Below are 23,276 nucleotides of genomic sequence, written 5' to 3'. Positions count from 1 at the left end.
GTCTCCCGGCTGGCCTGGGAACGCCTCTGTGTCCCCCCGGAAGAGCTGGAGGAAGTGTCTGGGGAGAGGGAAGTCTGGGCATCCCTGCTTAGACTGCTGCCCCCGCGACCCGGCCCCGGGTAAGCGGAAGAAGATGAGGATGAGGGTTAGTGGTTGTTGTGTTCCTCTTCAGTCACCAGAAAAATGACCAAGGCTTGTTTACAACCTGTTTCAATGTAGACTGCTGCCCCCGCGACCCAGGCCCCAGATAAGCGGAAGATGATGGATGGATGATGGATGTGTATTGAACTGTAGCTCCCCAGTGCCGGCAGCACTCATGCAGCCCCAGACCATGACACTCCCACCACCATGCTTGACTGTAGGCAAGACACAATTGTCTTTGTACTCCTCACCTGGTTGTCGCCGCACACACTTGACACCATCTGAACCAAAAAGGTTTATCTTGGTCTCATCAGACCACAGGACATGGTTCCAATAATCCATGTCCTTAGTCTGCTTGTCTTCAGCAAACTGTATGCGGGCTTGTGCATCATCTTTAGAAGAGGCTTCCTTCTGGGATGACAGCAATGCAGACCAATTTGATGCAGTGTGCAGCGTATGGTCTGAGCACTGACAGGCTGACCCCCCACCCCTTCAACCTCTGTAGCAATGCTGGCAGCACTCATATGTCTATTTCCCGAAGACAACCTCTGGATATGATGCTGAGCACGTGCACTTCTTTGGTCAACCATGGTGAGGCCTGTTCTGAGTGGAACCTGTCCTGTTAAACAGCTGTAAGGTCTTGGCCAACGTGCTGCAGCTCAGTTTCAGGGTCTTGGCAATCTTCTTATAGCCTAGGCCATCTTTATATAGGCAATCATTATTTTTTTCAAATCCTCAGAGAGTTATTTGCCATGAGGTTCCATGTTGAACTTCCAGTGACCAGTAGGAAGGAGTGTGAGAGCGATAACACCAAATTTAACACACCTGCTCCCCATTCACACCTGAGACCTTGTAACACTAACGAGTCACATGACACTGGGGAGGGAAAATGGCTAATTGGGCCCAATTTTCACTTAGGGGTGTACTCACTTTTGTTGCCAGCGGTTTAGACATGAATGGCTGTTTGTTGTGTTATTTTGAGGGGACAGCAAATGTACACTGTAATACAAGCTGTACCCTCACTACTTTACATTGTAATTTCTTCAGTGTTGTCACAAAGTGAGTACATTTCTGCACAACCAGATCTGCACCAGGCTACTGTAAGGGCTATAATGGTGAAGTGGAAGTGTTACGGAGCAACAGCAGCCCAGCTACGAAGTGACAGACCACACAAACTCACAGAGCGGGGCCCGAGTGCTGAAGCACCTATCACCTGGTGCATCACTCACCTCAGAGTTCCAAACTGCCCTGTTGCAACACGACTGTGCTTCTGGGCACAACGTGGGGTCCATAAAGACATCGTTCGATGAGGTTAGTGTGGAGGAACTCGAGTGGCCTACTCAGAGCCCTGACCTCAACTCCACTGAACACCTTTGGGATGAATTGGTACAGTGATTGTGAGCCCGGGCCTTCTCGTCCAACATCAGTGCCTGACCTCTGGAAAATGCTCTTTTGGCTGAACGGGTATAACATTTCCACAGAGACACTCCAAACTCTTGTGGAAAGCTTCCCAGAAGAGCGGCAGCTGTTTTAACTGCGAATAGGGGGCCAACTCCATATTAATGCCCATGGTTTTGGAATGGGATGTCCAACAAGCTCATATAGGTGTGATGGCCAGGGGTCTACATACCCATATACACTCACCTAAAGGATTATTAGGAACACCTGTTCAATTTCTCATTAATGCAATTATCTAATCAACCAATCACATGGCAGTTGCTTCAATGCATTTAGGGTTGTGGTCCTGGTCAAGACAATCTCCTGAACTCCAAACTGAATGTCAGAATGGGAAAGAAAGGTGATTTAAACAATTTTGAGCGTGGCATGGTTGTTGGTGCCAGACGGGCCGGTCTGAGTATTTCACAATCTGCTCAGTTACTGGGATTTTCACGCACAACCATTTCTAGGGTTTACAAAGAATGGTGTGAAAAGCTGATAGAAGACCAACTTTGACTTAAATAACCACTCGTTACAACCGAGGTATGCAGCAAAGCATTTGTGAAGCCACAACACGCACAACCTGGAGGTGGATGGGCTACAACAGCAGAAGACCCCACCGGGTACCACTCATCTCCACTACAAATAGGAAAAAGAGGCTACAATTTGCACAAGCTCAGCAAAATTGGACAGTTGAAGACTGGAAGAATGTTGCCTGGTCTGATGAGTCTCGATTTCTGTTGAGACATTCAGATGGTAGAGTCAGAATTTGGCATAAACAGAATGAGAACATGGATCCATCATGCCTTGTTACCACTGTGCAGGCTGGTGGTGGTGGTGTAATGGTGTGGGGGATGTATTCTTGGCACACTTTAGGCCCCTTAGTGCCAATTGGGCATCGTTTAAATGCCACAGCCTACCTGAGCATTGTTTCTGACCATGTCCATCCCTTTATGACCACCATGTACCCATCCTCTGATGGCTACTTCCAGCAGGATAATGCACCATGTCACAAAACTCGAATCATTTCAAATTGGTTTCTTGAACATGACAATGAGTTCACTGTACTGAAATGGCCCCCACAGTCACCAGATCTCAACCCACTAGTGTCAGGAACACAAGGTTAGAACAAGTGTGAAAATTTGAACAGATCAAAAAGGTGAACCCAAATGCAGAAAACCAGATGACAGTTCTGTGCAATGTCTTCAAATATTTTATTAGATGAAACTTTCATAGGAAATATCCAAAATGTAAACTCCAGAAAGAATTCCAAAAATAGTTTGACAATGGTTCCAAAAAGTAAATCCCAAAAACTCCACAGAGAAAATCCAGATGGAATTTTCAGAAAAAGTTCACCAAAAATCTGAGTACTCTAAAAAATTTCAAAGAGCAAAAGTCAATAAAAAACAAAAAGGAACCATACCAGTTTCACAAAGTAGATATAAACTCTAGAAGAGGCACAGCAAGAGATAGACCTAGACTTGGTCATGCCACTGGAAACACTCAGGAGAAGGGTGACTTAAATACACAAACAGGCAACAAGGCACAGGTGACAACTATAAGACATAATGACAGAGACTGAGAACCAACAAGTGGCCAGAAATATGTCTAAAACCCTGACAAATAGAGCATCTTTGGCATGTGGTGGAACGGGAGCTTCGTACCCTGGATGTGCATTCCACAAATGCTATCAATATGGGCCAACATTTCTAAAGAATGCTTTCAGCACCTTGTTGAATTAATGCTACGTAGAATGAAGGCAGTTCTGAAGGCGAAAGGAGGTCAAACAAAGTATTAGTATGGTGTTCCTAATAATCCTTTAGGTCAGTGTATATGTTTCTAATATCTAAATATACATTTATTTGTTTCTAATATTTATTCTTAGCTTTTCCTTAAAGAAAAACAGAACTTTTTGACTACAATTAACAATCTTTATAAGGAATTAGACACATTGCCACGCATTTCAAATAAGGCTTTTATGTTGAAAACGATAAGTTAGTGCTGCCAGCATAATATCCTGCTGCTAGCATAAGAGCAATAAGTAGCTGCGCATAGCCTGGTTTCTGTGAAAATGTCATATTACTTTCATAACAAATGTTTCGCACACACAAGCCGTAGACATGACTGTGGAAGAGCTATGCTGTGCCATGAACATACATCCAATTTTCTGTAGGCCTACTGAAATACTATAACACTCTTTAATTTGTATAAATGTTGTAGGCGGGATGAATTTTACTTTCAGTTTTACAGTACAACAGTCGCCCAGGAGTTAACCGGAGTATTTCGATTTCCTTGGGTTGTTAAACGCAAAAGCAACTGTCAATTCTTACACGTTAAGTTTACACGGTAAACATGGAGGAGGGCTTGGGGAATACTCTACCCTTCAAGTATCCATTCTCTGACTTTCTGTTCACTGTTGTTGGCTTGTTTTGCTTTGTTCTGGACATGGTTCTTGACGTGTGGGCTGTGGCTTCATTTTATCTGGAAGGGGAATACGTTTACATGGGAATGCTAGTGTTTCTACTGCTGGGCTCGTCGCTCCTTGTTCAGGCTTTCAGCTTGCTGTGGTACCTCTGTGACAAGGACGGGACAGAGACGAGGACTGGTGGCCTCGTCAAGAATCTGCGCTCTCTGAAGATTCTTCATGTGTTCCAGATGGGAGTCTTTGTCAGGTTGTTTAATTGGTGTTGAATTGTCTGTGTTTATAACAAGTGTCTTTAATTAGTATATTAGCATTACACGTTATTCTAATAGTCACTGTAAGTCTAGCAATCAAGGTGTCTTTAATAATGGGATTTTAAGACGCTGCAGAAATAACATACAGGGATGCCTTGTGCTTTTTCGAAATTCATGTGTAACAAACTACCGACAGAACTTAAGTTCAAAATCTGTAAACGTGTGTTGAAACTTCACCGTGACGTTGTTAGTATAATTCATTTTGTTAATTGTATATGTCTTGTAGTTTAGACTGCATCTTGTTGAAGTATAACACTTCCCCGAGTTGGTTTGTTGGAAAGGAGAATAAAACACCAGGAGTCAGGTCAATTACCGTACCGCATAACAATTAATATTTTGCTTCATTGGTTACAACAGCTTACAACTGTTCACTAACTTATACAATCAATACATCTACAATCTGTAAATATGTTTATGCAGGACGCAGTTGCAAAAGTGACCTAGGTCTCAGTCAGTTTTTTCCTTTTAAAGGTCAAATAAAAATACATTAATTAATAGCTTAATTCTGCATTTCTGATCCCCAATCGTGTTGCAGATAAGGATGACCGGGTCGATTCCGATATTCCTGACTTTTTTATTTTTTAATGACACTGAATGGGTACCAGATGCTGAAAAGTGAAACAAAACAAATGTCAGAAAATAGTTTACGAACTACTTGCCCTCCCTCTGCTTCTCACGTAGCCTATACACAGGAAATACAAAGAAAATCAGTGACGTTCAATTAGAAATTAGTTAATTTTCTGTGTACTTCAGCGCTGCAGGCGTGATCGGAGCATTCCCACCAAATTCGTGTGCGTGAATTCTATCCCAGCTGCGTTTATGTCAGCTGGCAAAACAATATCCATTTTTGGAATTGGATCAATTAAGACCCACTGAAATCCCGTTCATAATGTATAGCCACTGGTATTTTATCTTAATATTTCCCTCTTTGTAACAAGACATGTATTTAATTTATTTTATTTAAGTTCTAGAACCTGAAGTCACATACTGTCCTTCTAGATATGCTGGTGTGGTGAGCGTCTCGATTTGTGGCTTCTGCTATAAAAAGCGCTACATGGAGGGCGACGCCGTCTTTCTAAGCCATGATCTGAGCCTACTGCGCCTTTTTGAGACGTTTTCCGAGAGCGCCCCACAGCTGGTTCTCATGGTCACCATCATCATCGGGGAAGGATCGGTGGATCTCATCACAAGTACGTGAACACAGTCTCCCATAAAGCCCCATGTATCTTAGCCAAACGTAGTGAAGGCCAAACGAGGATTCATTAGCGTTATTTTAGCAGCAGGGTATTTTTTGCAGCACTCAAATTTTCATTTATAAGGCTATATAGTTAACAATTTAGTCTGTAAAAAAGAACAGACAAGAACAACATCGGAACGGACAATCAACATAAAATGACAGACTAAACTATTTTGCCTTGTATATTTCAATGATGGCTTTTATTTTGAAAAAGGAAATCTGAGTTAGCGCTGCTAGCAAAATATCCTGCTGCTAAAAGAACGGTAATGAAGCCTCGAACGGCCATCACTAGCCATAAATAAAGAACTAACAAAAGCACTAAATAAAGAATAGCTTCACAGATGCGAAGCTGAGGCAGCTCCATGATTGCTGCACCTGACTGTTGTTCGGCGTCAATTTGGGTGGAAGGCTTTTAGTAAGGGCTGGAACTGGAAAAAATGTAGTGTCAAACATAAATGGTTTCCATGTTTAATACCACTCCATTCATTCCGGTTTTAACTACAAGATATCCTCCCCCTCACTAGCGTAGCATCCCTTGCTGGCATAGCCCTTTAACTATACTCACGTTAGCTGACTCATGTTAATGGTTGTAATTTTGTTGTCTGTTAATATTCTGAGTTGGTGTTTTCAATCTCCCTCAGTCCTGAAGGCGATTGGCTCAGCGTCGGCCATCTCTGTCAGTGTGACAATGTACCACCGCTCTCTACGTTCCTTCCTCCCATCCAAGGCCAAGCAGGGCTGGCTCTCCTCTGTGGTCTACTTCCTGTGGAACCTGCTCCTGATTGGACCGCGTGTGGCGGCGGTCAGTCTCTTCGCCTCTGCCTTTCCCTGCTACATCGCTGCCCACTTCCTGTGTTCCTGGATGGTTCTATTTCTCTTTGCCTCTCAACTTAATACAGATTTAATGGATAGTATTGGTGGAGAACGGCTCTACCAGGCCACCATAGGTCTAATCTGGTATTTCAGCTGGTTCCATGTGACGAGGGGAACCAGCAGGTGGATAAGCACCATCTACCACACCTGGATTGCAGTGGATATTGTGATACTTTGTGGTCTTTGGATTTGGCAGACGAAGGAAAGCCCTCCTTATTTTGACCTGCCACTAGAACCCTGTGTTATCTTTGTTGTGAATATGTTGCTCTACTTCTCTGGGCTTGGTCTTAAAGTGATATACTACAAGTACTGTCATCCGAAATGTACACTGCAGATAGAACCAGATACTGACTCCCAAGAGGGGGAGGATGAAGTGGACTTCCGCTGCATGGTTTCAAGCCAGCCAAAACCATCCGCCAGGGTCAATAAGAGAATGAGGAACTTAGCTGAAACCTTCTACTCATGATCTGGAGCAGCTGATGCTTTATAAAGACACTGAACATTTCACATTGGCCTTAACATTGCAGACAGATGTCTGCCGACTGAGTAATCTACATACAAATACCCCAGCATTACTACGAACTACTGACTATCATTTTGCAGACAGGCCAGTTTAACCTGAAGTGTCTGTTGATGTGGAAACTACATTCACGTGACTGGAAACTCAGTTCTCTTTCACACCGTTAAAGCTTTTGAGAAGGTTGGAAGAAAGGTTGAAACCTTCAATCTCAGGAATTTAATCACTATTGAATGTATATATTTTTTTTTTACAAGACAGGGACAGCAAAACTAGGTGGTCCCGTTTGGCATCGTTGCCACTTTGATGAATGAGGTTTACAGAGATGTTCGCTCAATGTTATTGATGCAAGCACTACAACCAATAGATTGGAAATGAAACAAGGCACCTTCTTTGTATTTTATTTGTATGCACATTGTCACTAGTGTACTGACTGAACACAGGAAACCTTACTGGGACCTCAACAGTTTTCCGGTCCCATAAAAACAACAATTGGACTGGGGGGAAATATGAGTTGGTTATTTTTCACAATCTAGGCTTTTTGTCAGCATGGTTCAGCCAAATTTTAGTGTTCAGGAAATGCCATGGTCTAGATCACAGGTGTCGAACCGGTTCCACAAAGGGCCGAGTGTCTGCAGGTTTTTGGTTTTTCCTATAAATTGGTTCCTAGTTCATACCTACACAACCAGGTGAGGGTAGAAACTAACCAATCAAGTACAAGGAGAGAGCAAAAACCTGCAGACACTCGGCCCTCCGTGGAACCGATTTGACACCTCTGGTCTAGATGATCCACATCTCCCTACCAAGCTGCTTGGGGTCACAGGTCCTTCCTTCTGACAGAATATTACCAGAAAAACGAAAACTCTACATGACAGACAACACAGCCTGGTAAAATGCACTTCAACAAAAAGTTTTTGAGAATATACAACTGGTACATCGTCATTGGCTTTAACACAAATCCACTGATGAAAAAACAAGACCCATCTCTGGTTAATAGGTTAAAAAAAAGTAGAGAATCATACATATGTTTAGCAACAGATTATTTTAAAAACACATTCCTCACAAAGAAACAACATGCAACATAAACACAAAGACACAGTAGACTAAACAAAATCATACAGGGTAAAAAGCAACAAAACCAATGATCTAATGACTAACCACAACATAGGTGTTTTGGCTGGGGGTTGATGGTGGTCTGAGGATCACTGGTTTCCTGGTTGAAGGCGATCTCCACCAAAAAGGATATGAGGCAACAGACCGTGTTGATTGTGCAGTCAATATAAATTAAAGACGTCTGTCAACTTCACAATATTCCTTGTCCGGGACACCCTTCCATTCCAAAGGATCCAATTTGTGATTTTAAAATGCATCCATTTTATTTCTTTCCACTATTAGCTAGTAACGTGTGCAGTTTTGAACAACTTGCAAAGCCTACTTTATATACATGCTTCACCATGTGTCGTGGACCAGGACAACATTCAATTTAACATTTGATACAGATTCGATTGTCTAAGCAGTGAAAAAGCCAGTCACAGTGACTCTGAAACGCTAAAATAAGATTCAACATTAGTTGACAGCATTGGGATTCAGTTTTCAACAAGGAAAAGGATGCCACAACTTGGCGCCGTGGTTCCCGAACCTATCCTCAGTGACGCCCAACCTTTCAGACCCCGGATTTAACACATCAGCTAATCATCAACCCTTAATTAGGGGGTCAGGTGAGCCAGATAATGACATTTCTACTGTGGGGGACCAGAGGAAAGGTTTGAAAACCACTGAATTAGTGGCACATAGCTGTGACATCATGAACAGAAATGTTCACCTGTAACATTATTGGCAGAATAAAAATCATAAACACAAAAAGAAAAAAACATTTGTCAATGAGGAAAAATACTACATTCACACACACGTGACCTCGGCATTACAGACAGTTAAAAGATAAATGCCGACAGACGGTAGGAGTAGTAAAATAAGAAAAGAAATAACACTTTGACTAAAGTTCGCAACAACAACAACCACAATGATGTCTCTAACACATCTTAAGTGTTTCCTTTAGAGATGATTCATGGATACATAACATGTAGATGGCAAAAAGGCACAATGGAAAATATTTACAAGACAAACACAAATAACACAATCCAAAATGTCAAGCTGCAGGTGTAAATGTAAATGTGACAACTCATCAGGCTCAGTACTGTTCAGTCGATGATCTCACACGGCCCCGGAGTAATGACATCACACCTCTAATCATCTCTCCGGGCCAGATACATGCGGCAGCAACGCTTCCTTTGAAACACAGGCTAGCTAATTAACGGGCATGCCAGTATCGCTAACCGGAAATGTATTGCAGTCGCCGCTGGCTTTCACCCCACCATTAGCATAATGACTATACTGCACACAGAAGGCGATCAGCTATATATTCTGGGCAGCTGTCCAGCACAATCAATAGCACATACAGACGGTTCCCATAGGTAGACATCCAGCAAATGCATGGGGGAATAAACTAATGGGGGCTTCAAATGACTCAAATCTGTAGCGTTTTGAACCTGTCATTTGGGAACACATCAATTGCGATTTTTCTTTGGTAAGTTAATTTGGGTTTTTCTGTGACCCATGCCATGAAAATCAGCCAGAGATATTTCTGTACCAAGGATACCTTATCGAATTTCCAGCTAACACAAACAGTTGATATCTGTGATGACAACAGACAAATGTGGACCAGTGACAAGAGAAATCTATAACTCGGTCTAACCCACCGTCCTTTCCAGTTTTTAATTAAGAATTACACTTTTATGTGCTACACCAACCAGGGCATTTGTGCCAATGTGTATTTTGCCCTTTGCACAGCAAAACAATTAAACGCTCTTGGTCAAAGTCTCTGGGAATTCAAGGACACGCAGGGTCTGTTGTCTGAGGAACAGTTGACCCTGTGGAGAGGTCGTATCTTCTACAAGATAAGCGTGTAAGTATAGAAATTGAACCTTATCGGTGTGCTAAAAGCAAATCGCCCTGTTTTGAGGGCCCACTCACTGCATGTTAATGTTAATTCAAAGGGACCGTTTTGGCTAATTTTATAAAATACTTAACCACAACCTGGACAACAAATCATGCAGTGGAACAGGTCAGTTAGCCCACAGTTACAATTGCAGCCTAATTCAGATTTTTCAGACCAGTTTGTCACTGGACAAGACTACAGAATCTGTTGGGCTTCTGTGACACGCTGAAGGGGTAAGGACGGATGGAGCAGGGTTGTTCTATACCCAGAATGCCGCTCTGGTTTAGACAGAAAACACTGTCAGTACCTTCAGTTAACTAAAGTACAACTGGTTGAAGTTACATCCAGAAGGCAACTCATTGAAGGTCATTGCTGAGTAGCAACCTCGTTATATTCCATGATCGCGGCCCTCATCAAGACATTTGTTTTCAAGCATTGGAACGAGTGCAAAACAACCTTGAAAGAAAAATAAATCAAAAGACAGATTTGAAGTGACATTATCCTTTTTTTGAATACGATAGCTCTACCAGAGAAAGAGAGCAAAGACTGAAAGCTCTAAACATCGTAGAGCGCCTGTCGCTGGCCGGCGCTGCAGGTCCTCAAGACTGTCCCAAATGGCCCCCGATTCCCTGCATGTCACCCCGCACTCCACCAGAGCCCTTATAGACACTAGTCCCAAACAGTGCACTTGGCAGGGAACAGGGAGAAGGCAGAGGACCTGCTGTGGGTCGTGAGGTCAGAGTTTACAGACACTCCAGTGAGCGATGCAGGTTCTTCTTCCCGTCAGGTCGGTCCATCCCGTTTGGGCCAGGCTCTGCCCCCCGGCTCCGCCCCAAGGTGAGGATAGCTGCCGTGGGGGGGGGCTCTGTCCGGTGTCATTCCCCACCAAAGTCCAGCTCGGTTCAGTTCTTGGCCATCGCCCGGGGAGGGTCAGGTGTGTGTGTGTGTGTGTGTCTGTGTGTTTATTTGAGAGCTGGGGTGGAGCTGAGGACTAAATAATATGCCACTCCCACAAGCGAAAGGAAGGTCGACTGACAGCGTTTCCCTCTGCGTCAGACCTCCACCTCCTCATCTTTACAAGAAGTCTAGTTCCAGGGCTTGGTGGAGGGATACCAAGTCCCCGTGACTGGTGATGCGCCAGAAGGGCATGTTGTGCTGTAAAAACATCAACACTCGTTCACACCAAAGTCATTTTGCAGACGCTCTCATCCAGAGGCACTAGTACAGTAGTGAGTGAACACATTCATACTGGAGCCACTGTGGGACTCGAACCCACAACCCTGGCGTTGCATGCGTGTGAATGGTGAACAGCCGACGGACTAAGACAACATTAAACAAGCGCAACCGGCTGACAACCGGCCACATGCGGGAATATCTCCGCCAGATGCACATCCTACCTGTTTGGCGGCAAACTCTTCGTCACGACCGTCTCCGATCACCACATAGGTCACCTTTTTCCCAAAACGAGAGACTATGCGCTCAAAGCAGCTTTCTTTACCTACGGAATGACCACAGGAACATCACAGGCAGACAGTCACCAAACCGAACAGCACGTCCACAACCGGACCGCCTGCCAGCTGAGACTTCAACTGGATTTGTCTCGGGTCCAATATCGGTTGAAGACAGGTGGTCTTGGGGTTTAGACTGTGTGGTCTGGCTTACCTATCTTGGTGGCGCTGTAAATGTTCTCCACAGGGAAGATGTCTCCCAGCCCGTAGAGGAGCACTTTGGCCAGAGCTGGAACCAGCTGGGTGGTGGTCACCAGCACATTCATACACTTACCCCTGCGAACACAGTGACCCCAAGACCACAGGAAACCACGTAAGATCAGACTTTCCCTCCAATACAAAAAAAAAAAAAGGTAATAAAGAGTAAGATGAAAATTCCCATTTCTCTAGATGTCCAACTCACTGAGCTGACCTGGACTGGATGAGCAGCAAGGACTTGAGAGCTGTGCTGAGCCAGGCATCCGTGACGTTCTCAATCTCAGCCTGGATCTGACGGAGCAGCTCCCTCTTAATGGGGCTCAGCAGGCCTGGAGAACAGCAGTTAGACGTGTCACCACCAGGAGGCACCGCAACGCAGAATTACAACCTCATCATAACCACATTACTCCTATCTAATTACTGCTGTATCCTCATCTCCGATTACATCCAATGTCCGGACAGAATTTTTGATTCCTGTGTGTCAAATATTAGACAGATGCCTCTGTGACCAGGTGACCGAGTCAGTCAGTCAGTCAGGTGACCGAGTCAGTCAGTCAGTCAGGTGACCGAGTCAGTCAGTCAGTCAGGTGACCGAGTCAGTCAGTCAATCAGGTGACCGAGTCAGTCAGTCAATCAGGTGACCGAGTCAGTCAGTCGGTCAGTCAGTCAGGTGACCGAGTCAGTCAGTCAATCAGGTGAGCGAGTCTGTCAGTCAGGTGACGGGTCCATGTGTAAACAGATCCGTCTGACAGGAGTCCTCGCCCCTCACCTCCCACGTTCCCCTTGTATCCGTTGTAGATCTCCTTTAGGCGGCGGTAACGGAAGGCCAGTTTCCTCATCCACTCAACCCCGCCCTGGACCCCTGTAGTGGCTCCCGGGACCCCTCCCCCACTGGGGCCGTTAAAGCCGTCCCCCAGGAAGTTGTAGGTGCTGAGAGGAGGAATGGGAGAGAGGGAGAGAGACGGGTTGAGGGTGAGAGATTTGTACGTGGCAAGCAAAGAAACGGATGGAAGAGTCCGGAAGACGCACCTCAAGTCCTGTCCGTTGTCGTCCGAAGCGACGTCCTCGACGTGCACCTGATCGCACTCCTCCAGGTCGTTGAAGAACAGGTGTGTGTCAGCCAGCTCAAAGATCAGCTCCTCCATCTGTAGGCCCAGGTTCAGCACTGTGGCTGGGTCCTGTGCAACACCCCCCCCCAAAGGACAGGGGTTACATCCAAGCCCATGCGTTTAACGTGGAAGCCGGGTCCAGAAGGTAACCTGGCTCATGTTTAATCCTCAACTCAATCTGAATAACATCCGTGATGTAACTTATAACAGAGACGTACCTTGCCGAACTTCTGAGCGAAGGAGCCAGTGAGAAGAGAGTGGAAGATGATTATGGTCTCGTCCAGGTCCCACAGAAAGATCCGCTGGGAGAGGCGAAACATGTCAGTCCAACAAGTGAGATAAGGAACGATGTCTAGGATTACGGGGCTACATTAGAAACACACTGAAATGAATACAATTCCGCAGCAGCTGAGCATTAATACAGATGAAACCCAGGTTGTAACTCCGACCTTGACTGTAATTACTACATGATTTACACTCAAACCTCTTTGTCATTGTTTTATTTCAAATCAAATGTGCTGGAGAAAAGAGCCGAAACAATGTGGGATGTATCCATGTCAATGTGGGATGTATCCATGTCAATGTGGGATGTATCCATGTCAATGTGGGATGTATCCATGTCAATGTGGGATGTATCCATGTCAATGTGGGATGTATCCATGTCAATCCGCACTGTGGTGCTCTTTTAACAGTGTACTTAAACGTATACTTAATTCCCATCACGGTGATTACCTCCAGGTCATTGTCAGTGGGTTGGTTGCTGTCTGACTTCTTGGCCTTCCCTTTGGCCTTCCCAGCAGAGTTCCTCCGCCCCGCCTCCTCCTGGTCCCGTGCGCCGGTGGGCAGGGCGACGCCGGTTGGCAGGGCGATGCCGGTTGGGAGGTTCTCACGTGGGGAAACCTCTGCGGGGTGGGGTGGGGGGAAGGGGGGCAAACTAGACCAGTTTAGGACTGACTGTACAGAGGTGCGCTCGAGAGTCGAAGCCCTCAGAGTTGGCCTCACAATCCCGACAATCCATGTTGATGAAAGAAAACAATGGATTTGAAACTCCCAGTTGATCCCACATTGTCGAACCCGTAACACTATAAACAACCAGTGACATCGACGGCACAACCAGGATGTATAACAAGGACCTACAGATCTGCACATGGCGTCAAGGTGTGACGGTTGGCACAGCACGAAGGAAACTCCCCGCTAGCGCTGGTTCGTTAGCGTACCTGTGGTGCTGGGCAGGCCAGCCGAGGCAATGCCCTCCGTCTTGATGGCTGGGTACCCAGCCACACCCACAACGGACCCGTTCTCGTCGCTGCTTGGCAGCCCAGCGGGCGCATAGCTGGGATGCGGAGTGTAGTACTGAGGTAACTGGCCCAGAGAGTTATAGCCGGTGAACTCCTGAACCAACACAGAGAGATGTTCAATTCGACGGGGGCTTTATTGTCATGGAAGAATAAGAGGAGAAAAAAAGAGCTCTGGTGAAAGTTAGCGCTTTACGTAGGGATTGAGGAGTGGACACACTATTAGACATCCATGGTTAGCTCAGATAGAAATTCAGAACGTAAGTCACAGAGCTGGGAAACTGGTTCGCATTAGGGAAGGGCACAGATAGTCGAATACCCGAAAATAATGTATTATTCGAGTACTTACAAAAAAATAATAATAATACGTATATGTATTATTTTGGTTGAATTAAAGTGACCTGAATATTATTTTTCGAAATACTATTAAAAATCTAATATAAAATGTTTACATATGACGATATACCATAACATTTATAAACAGTTTTTTTTTTATGACATGCTCCGTCACACGTGTTTGTTTACAATCGTCAGTATGAGCGATAGAACTGTAGTGTGGTGGGGTCCAGATTGACGCAAATGTTGGCAAGTGGAAGAAAGTTAACTCATCCCAGGGAAGATGGAATATATTTACTGAATCAATGTTACCTACGGGAAAATATTTGTCCACAAAACGCTACGTAAAGCTAAGCTCGGCTGTGGACTGGAAAGGCGTTTTAAGAGTGCAGAAACGGTGAGTTAAGCAAAAAGCATATAGCTGGCTGGCTTAGCTAACGGGTTGCTCTAGACTCTTCCATCCAATAAACTCTATTTACGTGGCTGGGCTGTTGATAAATATTGTCTTATAGATCTGTTGCCTAGTTTTGCGTGTCAACCACACGGCTTCTTATATTTACGCGCAGTCGCTCTTTTCTCACACACGGTCATTGAAACGATGTAACATGAATAAGACACCCATTCCTTCGGGAGTTACGTAGTGGTGCTCATGTTGTATCGGTAGTTTTTAAAAACATGTATTTCGGTTAACCGAATACTATTCGAATAATAACACAAACTATTCGGATAGCAAAATCTTGTTCAATGCACATCCCTAGTTCGCATCTCCAGTGAAATACTGCCTTTTTGAATTTTTTGAGGCAATAATTTAGCATTCTATAGCCGATCGGTTGGGTCCGTACCTGGTGAGCCGCTGTAGCTGTTGTGGTAGCAGAGGGGAGGTTAGTATAAACACTGGACGTGGTGAAACTGGAACCTGACGAAGAGAACCCAAACGTCAGAATGTCAAAAGCACTGGGTGGTAACAAAGTGCACTCAACACACGAAATCCACTCCTGACCTACATCCAGCTCAATCAAAAGATCCTTAACTCCAGTGAACACAGCAACATCAGTAGTGAAAGGTGCCTGTAGCGTAAGAGTGTGCCTGATTCACACTATCGGACAGATCACAAGAGGAATGTTCTGGCTCTGATATTTTCTTGCTACATTGTCCTTTCCAACAAGGATTTGGTGTAAATCACACATATAACAGAAGCATTTAGCCCATTAGTGCGAATCAGGCCGTCCTAAAGAGCAGTAGGGCACAGAAGCACTGGGACTAAAATATTTATACTTCAAAGTGACTGCAGAAGTTAAATAAACCACACCAAGTCAGAAACAAGGGTTACTTTTTTACAGATGATCCCGTGGAAGAGAACAGGTGCAAATTGTGCTCACAGAATAAACCGTCCTTCTGTTTTTGCGCTGTAATTATTTTTCGGAAACGTTTAAAACGTGTCCTTGTGCGCAAAGCAGTATGGTTTGTTTAACTTACATTGTGATAATAAAAAAAAAAATTGTACAATAAACTGAGCCTCAGAGTCACCATAGAAACCCCCCAAGCCCATTCACAGGTTGCACCAGCATCACTTGGTCAGTCCTTGCGGTTGATATCAACATTCAATGCAATGCCAGACAAATTCTCCTACCTACCCTTGTTCATAATTGACTAAGCGAGTCTGACGTGTGTCACCTCATATTTACACCCTAATCAAACAGGAAGTCCACTTAATGCCAGAGTAAGAATTGGTAGGGCTTCCAATAATCATAGATGTTAACTTTACCTCACGTTTTATTTCTCATTTATAGGGTGTAAGATAAAGTTGATAAACAACAATTACATTCTTTCTTTGACTTTTTTGCTCATCTTTACCAAGGAGACCAATCATTTAGGAAAGCACTGTATTTATTTGTCAAAAGTTAAAAAGCTAGCATAGTCAGTCAATAAATATCTAACAATGCTAATTTTAGCTTGCTGAAACAGTGGATTCCCTTCAATCTCAGCTAGCCAGTTAGCTAACATTTCACTGGATTATAATCAATTCGGCAACATCGACATTATGATGAAAGGCATTGTTACTAAATGAGCCTTCATCAGAGATGGCATTGTGTTTTCCAGCATTGAACTGGAAAAATTACCAGTGAGGTTGAGAACGCATTAAGCAGAAGGCTCAGTTGGGTATTAGCTCCGAAACAAACACTGAAAACGGTGTCGTGATGAAACGTGCAACCCACGAATGTGATGCCAGACAGGGTGAGACAGACGTGTGGCGATGGCTTGCCTTGGCTGGGGTATGAGTAGTGCACGTGGCTGGGCTGTGTTGAGGAATACGCAGAGCTGAAGCTGAAAAACCCAGTCTGGCCAACAGAGGGCGCTGCATCAGGCAGCCCCGTCTCTGTCTTAACACCAGGCCACATAGCACCTGAGCGGGGATGAAGAGACAAAGAGGAAAGAGAGGGAGGTAGGGAGCAGGAGGAGGTGAACAGGAGAGGAAGGTGCAGAGGAGGTGGTGAAGAAAGGAGTTATAAAGGAAGACCTTTCAGTCGAAGGAGTGAAATGATGTGGCGTTATGACTTAACAGAAGAGCAAAAGCATAACAAACCAATGGGGAGCCTGGCGTTAGGTTACTGTGTGGGTGGAGTTAGGTTACTGTGTGGGTGGCGTTAGGGGAGACAAGATCAGGGGAGGCGTGTGCAGGACTGACCGAATGGTGGCAGGCCGTATGTCTGTCCCGCCTGGGGGAAGGGAGTGTACACAGTGGCCTGGGTCAGGGGAGGGAAGGCCACTGTGCTGGCGTAAGACGTCACTGCTGGGCTGTGGGGCAGACAGGCACTTGAAAACCTACTGCAGGAACATTATCTGCCACAAAAAGCACCCAACAGAGATCTGGGATGCTTATAAAGCATTGTGACGGGGGGGGGGTTCTGACCTGTTTCCATGGTAGATGTGGGTGTTGTACTCGGAGGCAGTTGTCGCGGGATGCTCTTTGCAGATCTCCGCTGAAAAAACAAAAAAACAATGCCAGCCAGGTCTAAGCAAACGTGGCCGTGTGTACTGTGCTAGATAGAATCCCAGAGCCGGAACGGTGAAAAACCTGCCCTTCTGTCCTTGAGCAAGACTGCTCCTGTAAATCGCTCTGGATTAGAACACCCGCTAAACTACTAAAATGAAAGTAGGAGGTTTTGTGCTATACACCAGTGTGTGACTTTTTTGTGTGGGTGTGTTGTCTCATACCTGTGTGTGTATAGGAGTTCATGGACTCGTCACAATTCTGAGATCCCACTCCTCCCCTCACTGAACCAGACTGCTCCCTGCTCCCTGAAATCAACACACAACAGTCAACAACGCCTGTAGAAAGTAGGTCGTGTTTTGAACGGACGCCACGTCGCTACTATTAAGCGCATGCATTTATATGTTAAGTATTTGGACATGCTGTTTAGTGACCACAGGATTTTTAATCGTCCAGTGTCACGTAAAAGCATCATAATACAGAAGCCACAGAAGTCCGGTCACGTCAACCTACTCCACATTGCAAACCGGGCGGCTCGAAAATGGAGTGCTGGGTGGCGCTGCAGTGCCATGGCATATTAAGCTGTATAGCACTGGTATGACGAGGATTTACAGTCTGGTGTTCTAATTGCATTGGTAGCCCGTTTAGAACAGCAATAAGACGCAGAGTTTGACCTTTCACCTCGGCCCGTTGAACGATACATTCAATAGCACTGATTTACTAAATCCATCTCACCGTTACTGACTCACGTGGCTCAATAAAACGCAGCCTGGGCCTCCATGCTGGACCACCTAGTTCTGGTGCCAATCAGGATGTGTTTCTCCAACGTTCTCACCGGTAGACTGAGCCGCCACACTCTCTCAAAGGGACCTTCTGTCGTCACCAGTGACAGTACACGAGAACTGGGCTGTGCAACCCCTGCCCAACGCCCCAATGGCAAACCCAGGTGCCGTTCTCTAGCGTGAGCCAGCCAATCAAACCGTGAAACACTCTGCGTCCCCGCAATAGTGCAGCCAATGTGTGCTTCTTCCAAAGCAACATCGAAACCATCAACAACTAGGTAACCACACTCTGGGCAATAGGGCCGATCACCTGATCACACCTGCCCATCTCAATCAGTTAGCCCAAAATATCGCATTTGTTGATAATCATTTCCCCCTCTATTCCGTCCAGAGTCTAAGAGAAACAGCCCCACAGCTTGATGCGGCCAATACCATATATGGCAAGGTGGTGTGCCTTAGAACAGCCACTAGTGGTTTACTGGTCATATTCTGCACCACATGGCGTACTGGTGCTTAAATACACAACATGCCTGTGCTTCATTCCCACACACCCTGGCAGTAGATGGACATCTCATATTACCCACTCACCTCCATCAAGCTGGACATTAGACAGGTCAGAGTAGGAGTTGTCTTGATCTCCAGCACTCAAGAGAGTTGCGGGGCTCAAACCACCACCGATTCCCCTAAAAACACACATCAACGTTAACTGACCAAATACCCAAGCCTGTTTAACCACAGACAACAACACTACTATCAAGGTATTCTGTAATCAACTAAACAACACATCACTGAAGGAGCCACGTGATGAAACAATCACAAACAAATCCATGACACACTTCATTTGGATAGTAGATTATCAACGAACTATTAGCTGATAATCAATGGCTTACTGAGATTAGTTAAGAATTAAGGCTTTCAAAAGAACCTGATCCTCTCTTATTAGCCATCTTGAAAACCATTTTGGGTTTAGATTTAGTTTTGGTATAGAGGCTTTCAGAAGTTGGTTTTAAGTCCTAATATTTAATAACTGAACTCCTCCCAACTCACATGCGTTATGTAAACATGGCCATTTTATATTATCTAGTTTACCATTCCAGAATTTTGCTAGAATCTTTTAATCACAACATAGATTTTTTTCAATTGGATCTTTTATATTTCCTATTTGGGTCCTGTTTTAGTAACAGGGAGATTAAACCTTGTTGCTGGGTTTTGGATAATGTTCCTTTATCATAAGAGCAATTAAAACAAGCTAATAAAGGCTCCTTGAGTACATCAAAAAGGTAAGATACACCTCTGATTGTAATCCAACAAGCCCTGGTGACTTACAGGTCAGAAATGACTTCATAGATTCTAGAAGTTCTCCTAGTTACTTTCATTGAACGTTCTGTGCATTAGTTAATTTTACATATCTTTTTTTTTTATAGATTTTTCATTCAGTGGATAAAATGGAGATTGTCCAGAGAACTTCTTCACAAAATACTTTGTTTCCTTCTTTAAAATGTTCAATAGTATATAGTGTACAAAGTAATATCAATTAATATAGTTGATATAGTGTACAAAGTAATATAGTGTACAAAGTAATATCAATACTTGTTTTATCTCCCAAATGACAAACATCTTATAGCACTATTCAGCGCAGTTGACGTTACAACACTGGAAATAACGGAGCTATTTTTCCGCCATTTTACCCTTTCACATTTGTTTACTTCTTGCAGGAGATTTCCCGGGCTGGAGATTTTCCGTAGATGGATTTCCAATAACCCCTTGTTCCAGTTGAAAATTATTTTTTGAAACTACATTATATAACTCCTAACTCCCCTACACAGGTGATGTGGTTTGTTGGAGATCCGTTTTCTTCAGGCTTATTCGCAAAATATTTGCTAATCAACATTAGAAGAAGAGGGCCACTAAAGAAAGAATGGAATGTTTCTCGAGATGACGTAATTAGCCACGTAAGAACAACACTTAATGTAAGAAAACGAAAAAACGGACCTTGGCTCTTTGTCCAGTCCAACGCTGAGCTCGTGTCTGGCTTTCTTGGTCTGTGAATCACAACGAGACAAACACCCACACACACACACCCCCACAAACACACATAAACAAACACGCAAAAACACACACATTGACTTTCCGGTCAGTTTCAAAACACCACATAATGTGCAAACAGTCAGCCAGCAGTGTTTCAAAGCATGCGCAGGTGAAGTCGGGAGGCGGCAGGTGAAGGTGGGAGGCGGCAGGTGAAGTTGGGAGGCGGCAGGTGAAGGTGGGAGGCGGGGTCTGAGGTCCAAACTCACGGGCAGTTCGGGCAGGTCCTGCGAACGGTCCACGTCTGCCGAGCCCCGTCCTGACATGTCTGCGGTGCTCTTTCACTCTCTCGTTCCGGGGACGCCGTCTGGACCCTGTTTCAGACAGGCAGGCAGATGTGTGTTTGCACAGGGTGAGTGCACACGACCACTGCTTTATGTAGTCTCCCGATGCCGCCCCCCCTGCCTCCCCCATCACGGGAGTCAATCAATAGCGAGGTGCGATGTCCTCCCCCCAGTGGGGGTGAGCGGCGTGAGGCTGACCTAATCTCTTGCACGGGAGTGGCAGGTGAGGCACCTGCACCAGTCAGTGTTTACAGTTGGATTAATGGGGAGCGTGCTTCTTTACATGTGACCTAGCCTACATTTGGAGAAATGTTTTTCTCTGCGGATAATTCGAGAGGCATTAGGTGTTCTGGAGCAAGCTGTCGTATCAATAGATGGTCTGCCGGATAACATCTAACCTCATTTTCAGCCACCTTCCGCCCCCGCTAGCATTCTGCCTGTGAGCTCAGGGCCTAGTGAATAGACAGCCTATGACCAGCATATGGTGGCCTATGACTGGCATTTGAGGAAAGAAAATAGGCCACCTTGGAAAATTCAAAACACTCCAATTTATCAAGCAATTGTTAAAGAAACCAAACACATGATCAGCCAATTCAAACTAATTATGCAGAAGTATTTCCAGTAAATGGACTACAAACATCTCTATAATACTTTTTTTAAATCATCTTCTTCATCCACAAAATCTGTTGTTTCTCTAAAATCAGTTTATAGAATTCATTAAAGTACTTGAGTTGTGATAGCGAGCGCAAATATAATGTCCCCTAAAATGGAATCGCCTAGCAGTGTACTACTATTAGTCTACAACAAAAAAACGAAACATGAATCAATCACGACATTTTCATTAACATCGGGATGGTCTCAAGATTAAATCTGGCATTATTCTCTATTGAATACAGGCACATTTTCTGTTCTACGGTCCGGCTCGTGAGACTACTGTAAACTGAAGACCATCTCATTTGTCCCGACAACCATGCGCTTGACCTACTCTCCGCACATGTCAACATCAGTAACCTGTACCGGAGCTGTACTAACTGATGGGCTGATTTAACCCTGCGGTCTTCAACCATATGGTTTACCAGCTCCTAAAACCTAAACTATTTATTTCTAGCAAACTGAATAACAGCGCATACACACACACACTTAAGCTTTATGCAAATCAATGAGGCAATATAACCAGTAAAGAGGAGATAAAAGTCTGCACCACAGATTGAGGTAAGTAGCCCTTTTAAATACGCTACAGCATAGATCTACTTCCTTAAAATATGACAGTTCATATTTGATGCCCGAATAATGACTGATCCACTTTCAGGAGGCGTAGGTTACGGGTATCGAAAGTTAAGTCGAGCTGTGACCAATTTCCACAGACAGCAGCGCAGGCGCAAATTCTATTACATTTTAATAAACATAATAATAAGCACATTTTGTCCAGAATAACAGGCTCTACGCCGATGTTATTCATTCAAACAAAAAGTCTCACCGAACGTGAAACTAATCAAAGTTAGTTAGCATGACTAAAACTGCAACGTTCTAGATAGATGTCTGCAAAGGCTAATCTTTTAGTATTTGTGACAAATCCCATTCAAGGACCGATATTAGCATTTTTTTTCGTGCATCATGTCCAAACGTGTCTTGAAACGAATTTATATCACTTGTAAAAGGGCTTTTAGTAAGCATGCCAAACTGAAAAAGGAATATAATCACCAGATAGATGCCTACATGCACCAACATTGAATTGCACAGTTGATGTTAGCACTAGTTTACAGGTTAGCTGAATTTTAGGTTTTAAAGTATATATAGTTGCCTTTAGCTTTACTCCTATAGTAGACATTTACAGACAAACAAAATACAGGGTATTACAAATGATGGCACGCCTACTCGAACATGCTAAATATGCGGATTCAAGGACGGTTTCTGAAGGTGAAGTCCAGTTACAATAATAGCGTTAGCCAGCAAACAAGACAAAAAAAAACTCGCTAAGCTACCCACTACAGTACTAGCTAGCTAGTTGACTTCATTTGTTTAGCTAACCAACTGCCGACCAAGAGGCATTTCAAAGCTATTGCTAAACAAGGTTTTCGATAATTCAAATATACATTATCAAGAGGATTACTGTTGATATAGTAAGCAAGAAAGTTTCAGCTAGCTAACGGTTTCACATAACGAACAGCATTGTTTTTAGCTAACTAGCGTACGCTAGTTCTCGATGCTATGCTGCTACCTGGCCTGGCTAGCTAACGGATTATTTCGGTGTAAGTGTGTTAAAACTTCCTTTTTTAAGTTTCGAAATTCACCAAAATGGATATAGGTCATATAGGTCTATAATTATAGTTGGACAGTCTGTACCTTACCATTGGGGTAACGTGTAAATTTTATTCGAATGCCTTTGTACTGAATCCACGCCGCTTAGCTTTGTCTGTTGTTAGGGACCACTATTTGGCAGGAAGTATTGGCTTGGCCGTGCGTGTGTGTGTGTGTGTGTGTGTGTGTGTGCGTCCGTGCGTGCTCCTTGACCATAAGGTCTAGCCCGTATAAAGCTGTTCTATTATCTATGGTATAGCCTTTATTGCATATTTAAAATGTATAGCGCCGTGGGACATTTTGTTTACATGTTTCTAGCAATGTTATTGACTAGTTGCTGCAATGTAACTTTTTAGTTAAGAGATGTAACTTATACTGATAATGCTCGAGAAAAGATCTATGAAAGGAGATGTCTCCTTTTCAGTTTTTTATTTATGAGCAAATTTTATTTGG

The 23,276-nt window shown here is 44.2% G+C and overlaps 2 protein-coding genes across 4 annotated transcripts; one reads left to right on the top strand and one right to left on the bottom strand.

Moving 5' to 3' along the window:
* The first annotated feature begins 3,621 nt into the window (after positions 1-3,621).
* Positions 3,622-7,428, top strand: LOC105012347 (XK-related protein 8). Its single transcript, XM_010873124.5, has 3 exons — positions 3,622-4,250; positions 5,314-5,504; positions 6,193-7,428. The coding sequence occupies exons 1-3, from the start codon at positions 3,931-3,933 to the stop codon at positions 6,888-6,890; spliced, it is 1,209 nt and encodes a 402-aa protein (XP_010871426.5). The 5' UTR covers positions 3,622-3,930; the 3' UTR covers positions 6,891-7,428.
* A 222-nt stretch (positions 7,429-7,650) lies between these two features.
* Positions 7,651-22,988, bottom strand: eya3 (EYA transcriptional coactivator and phosphatase 3). 3 transcript variants are annotated; one of them, XM_010873125.4, is made up of 18 exons: positions 22,874-22,988; positions 20,451-20,555; positions 20,149-20,198; positions 18,745-18,839; positions 17,599-17,682; positions 17,294-17,363; positions 17,069-17,178; positions 16,646-16,786; positions 15,225-15,298; positions 13,969-14,143; positions 13,484-13,653; positions 12,970-13,053; positions 12,672-12,820; positions 12,412-12,572; positions 11,848-11,971; positions 11,599-11,720; positions 11,334-11,434; positions 7,651-11,091 (listed from the first exon to the last, which is right to left on the bottom strand). In XM_010873125.4, exons 2-18 carry the CDS (start codon positions 20,505-20,507, stop codon positions 11,011-11,013), a joined length of 1,848 nt encoding a protein of 615 aa, XP_010871427.1. In that variant the 5' UTR covers positions 20,508-20,555; positions 22,874-22,988; the 3' UTR covers positions 7,651-11,010. The 3 variants fall into 3 exon arrangements, with proteins under 3 accessions (XP_010871427.1, XP_010871429.1, XP_010871430.1); XM_010873127.4 differs by having other exon boundaries at positions 11,857-11,971; XM_010873128.4 differs by lacking the exon at positions 16,646-16,786.
* Between the last annotated feature and the right edge of the window lie 288 nt (positions 22,989-23,276).

Source organism: Esox lucius, chromosome 10, assembly GCF_011004845.1.
Source record: "Esox lucius isolate fEsoLuc1 chromosome 10, fEsoLuc1.pri, whole genome shotgun sequence".
NCBI classification, from domain to species: domain Eukaryota; kingdom Metazoa; phylum Chordata; class Actinopteri; order Esociformes; family Esocidae; genus Esox; species Esox lucius.
The sequence above is the reverse complement of the archived record's forward strand: the minus strand, read 5'-3'. Positions and strand labels throughout refer to the sequence as shown.

Excerpts from the sequence above, each read along its gene's own strand:
- LOC105012347 (XM_010873124.5), top strand. The coding sequence starts at position 3,931 with ATGGAGGAGGGCTTGGGGAATACTCTACCCTTCAAGTATCCATTCTCT. Across the intron at positions 4,251-5,313 it reads CAGATGGGAGTCTTTGTCAG|ATATGCTGGTGTGGTGAGCG; the intron begins GTTGTTTAATTG and ends CTGTCCTTCTAG. Across the intron at positions 5,505-6,192 it reads ATCGGTGGATCTCATCACAA|TCCTGAAGGCGATTGGCTCA; the intron begins GTACGTGAACAC and ends AATCTCCCTCAG.
- eya3 (XM_010873125.4), bottom strand. The coding sequence starts at position 20,507 with ATGTCAGGACGGGGCTCGGCAGACGTGGACCGTTCGCAGGACCTGCCC. Across the intron at positions 13,054-13,483 it reads CCACTGACAATGACCTGGAG|CGGATCTTTCTGTGGGACCT; the intron begins GTAATCACCGTG and ends CGCCTCTCCCAG. Across the intron at positions 11,972-12,411 it reads ATACAAGGGGAACGTGGGAG|GCCTGCTGAGCCCCATTAAG; the intron begins GTGAGGGGCGAG and ends GCTGTTCTCCAG.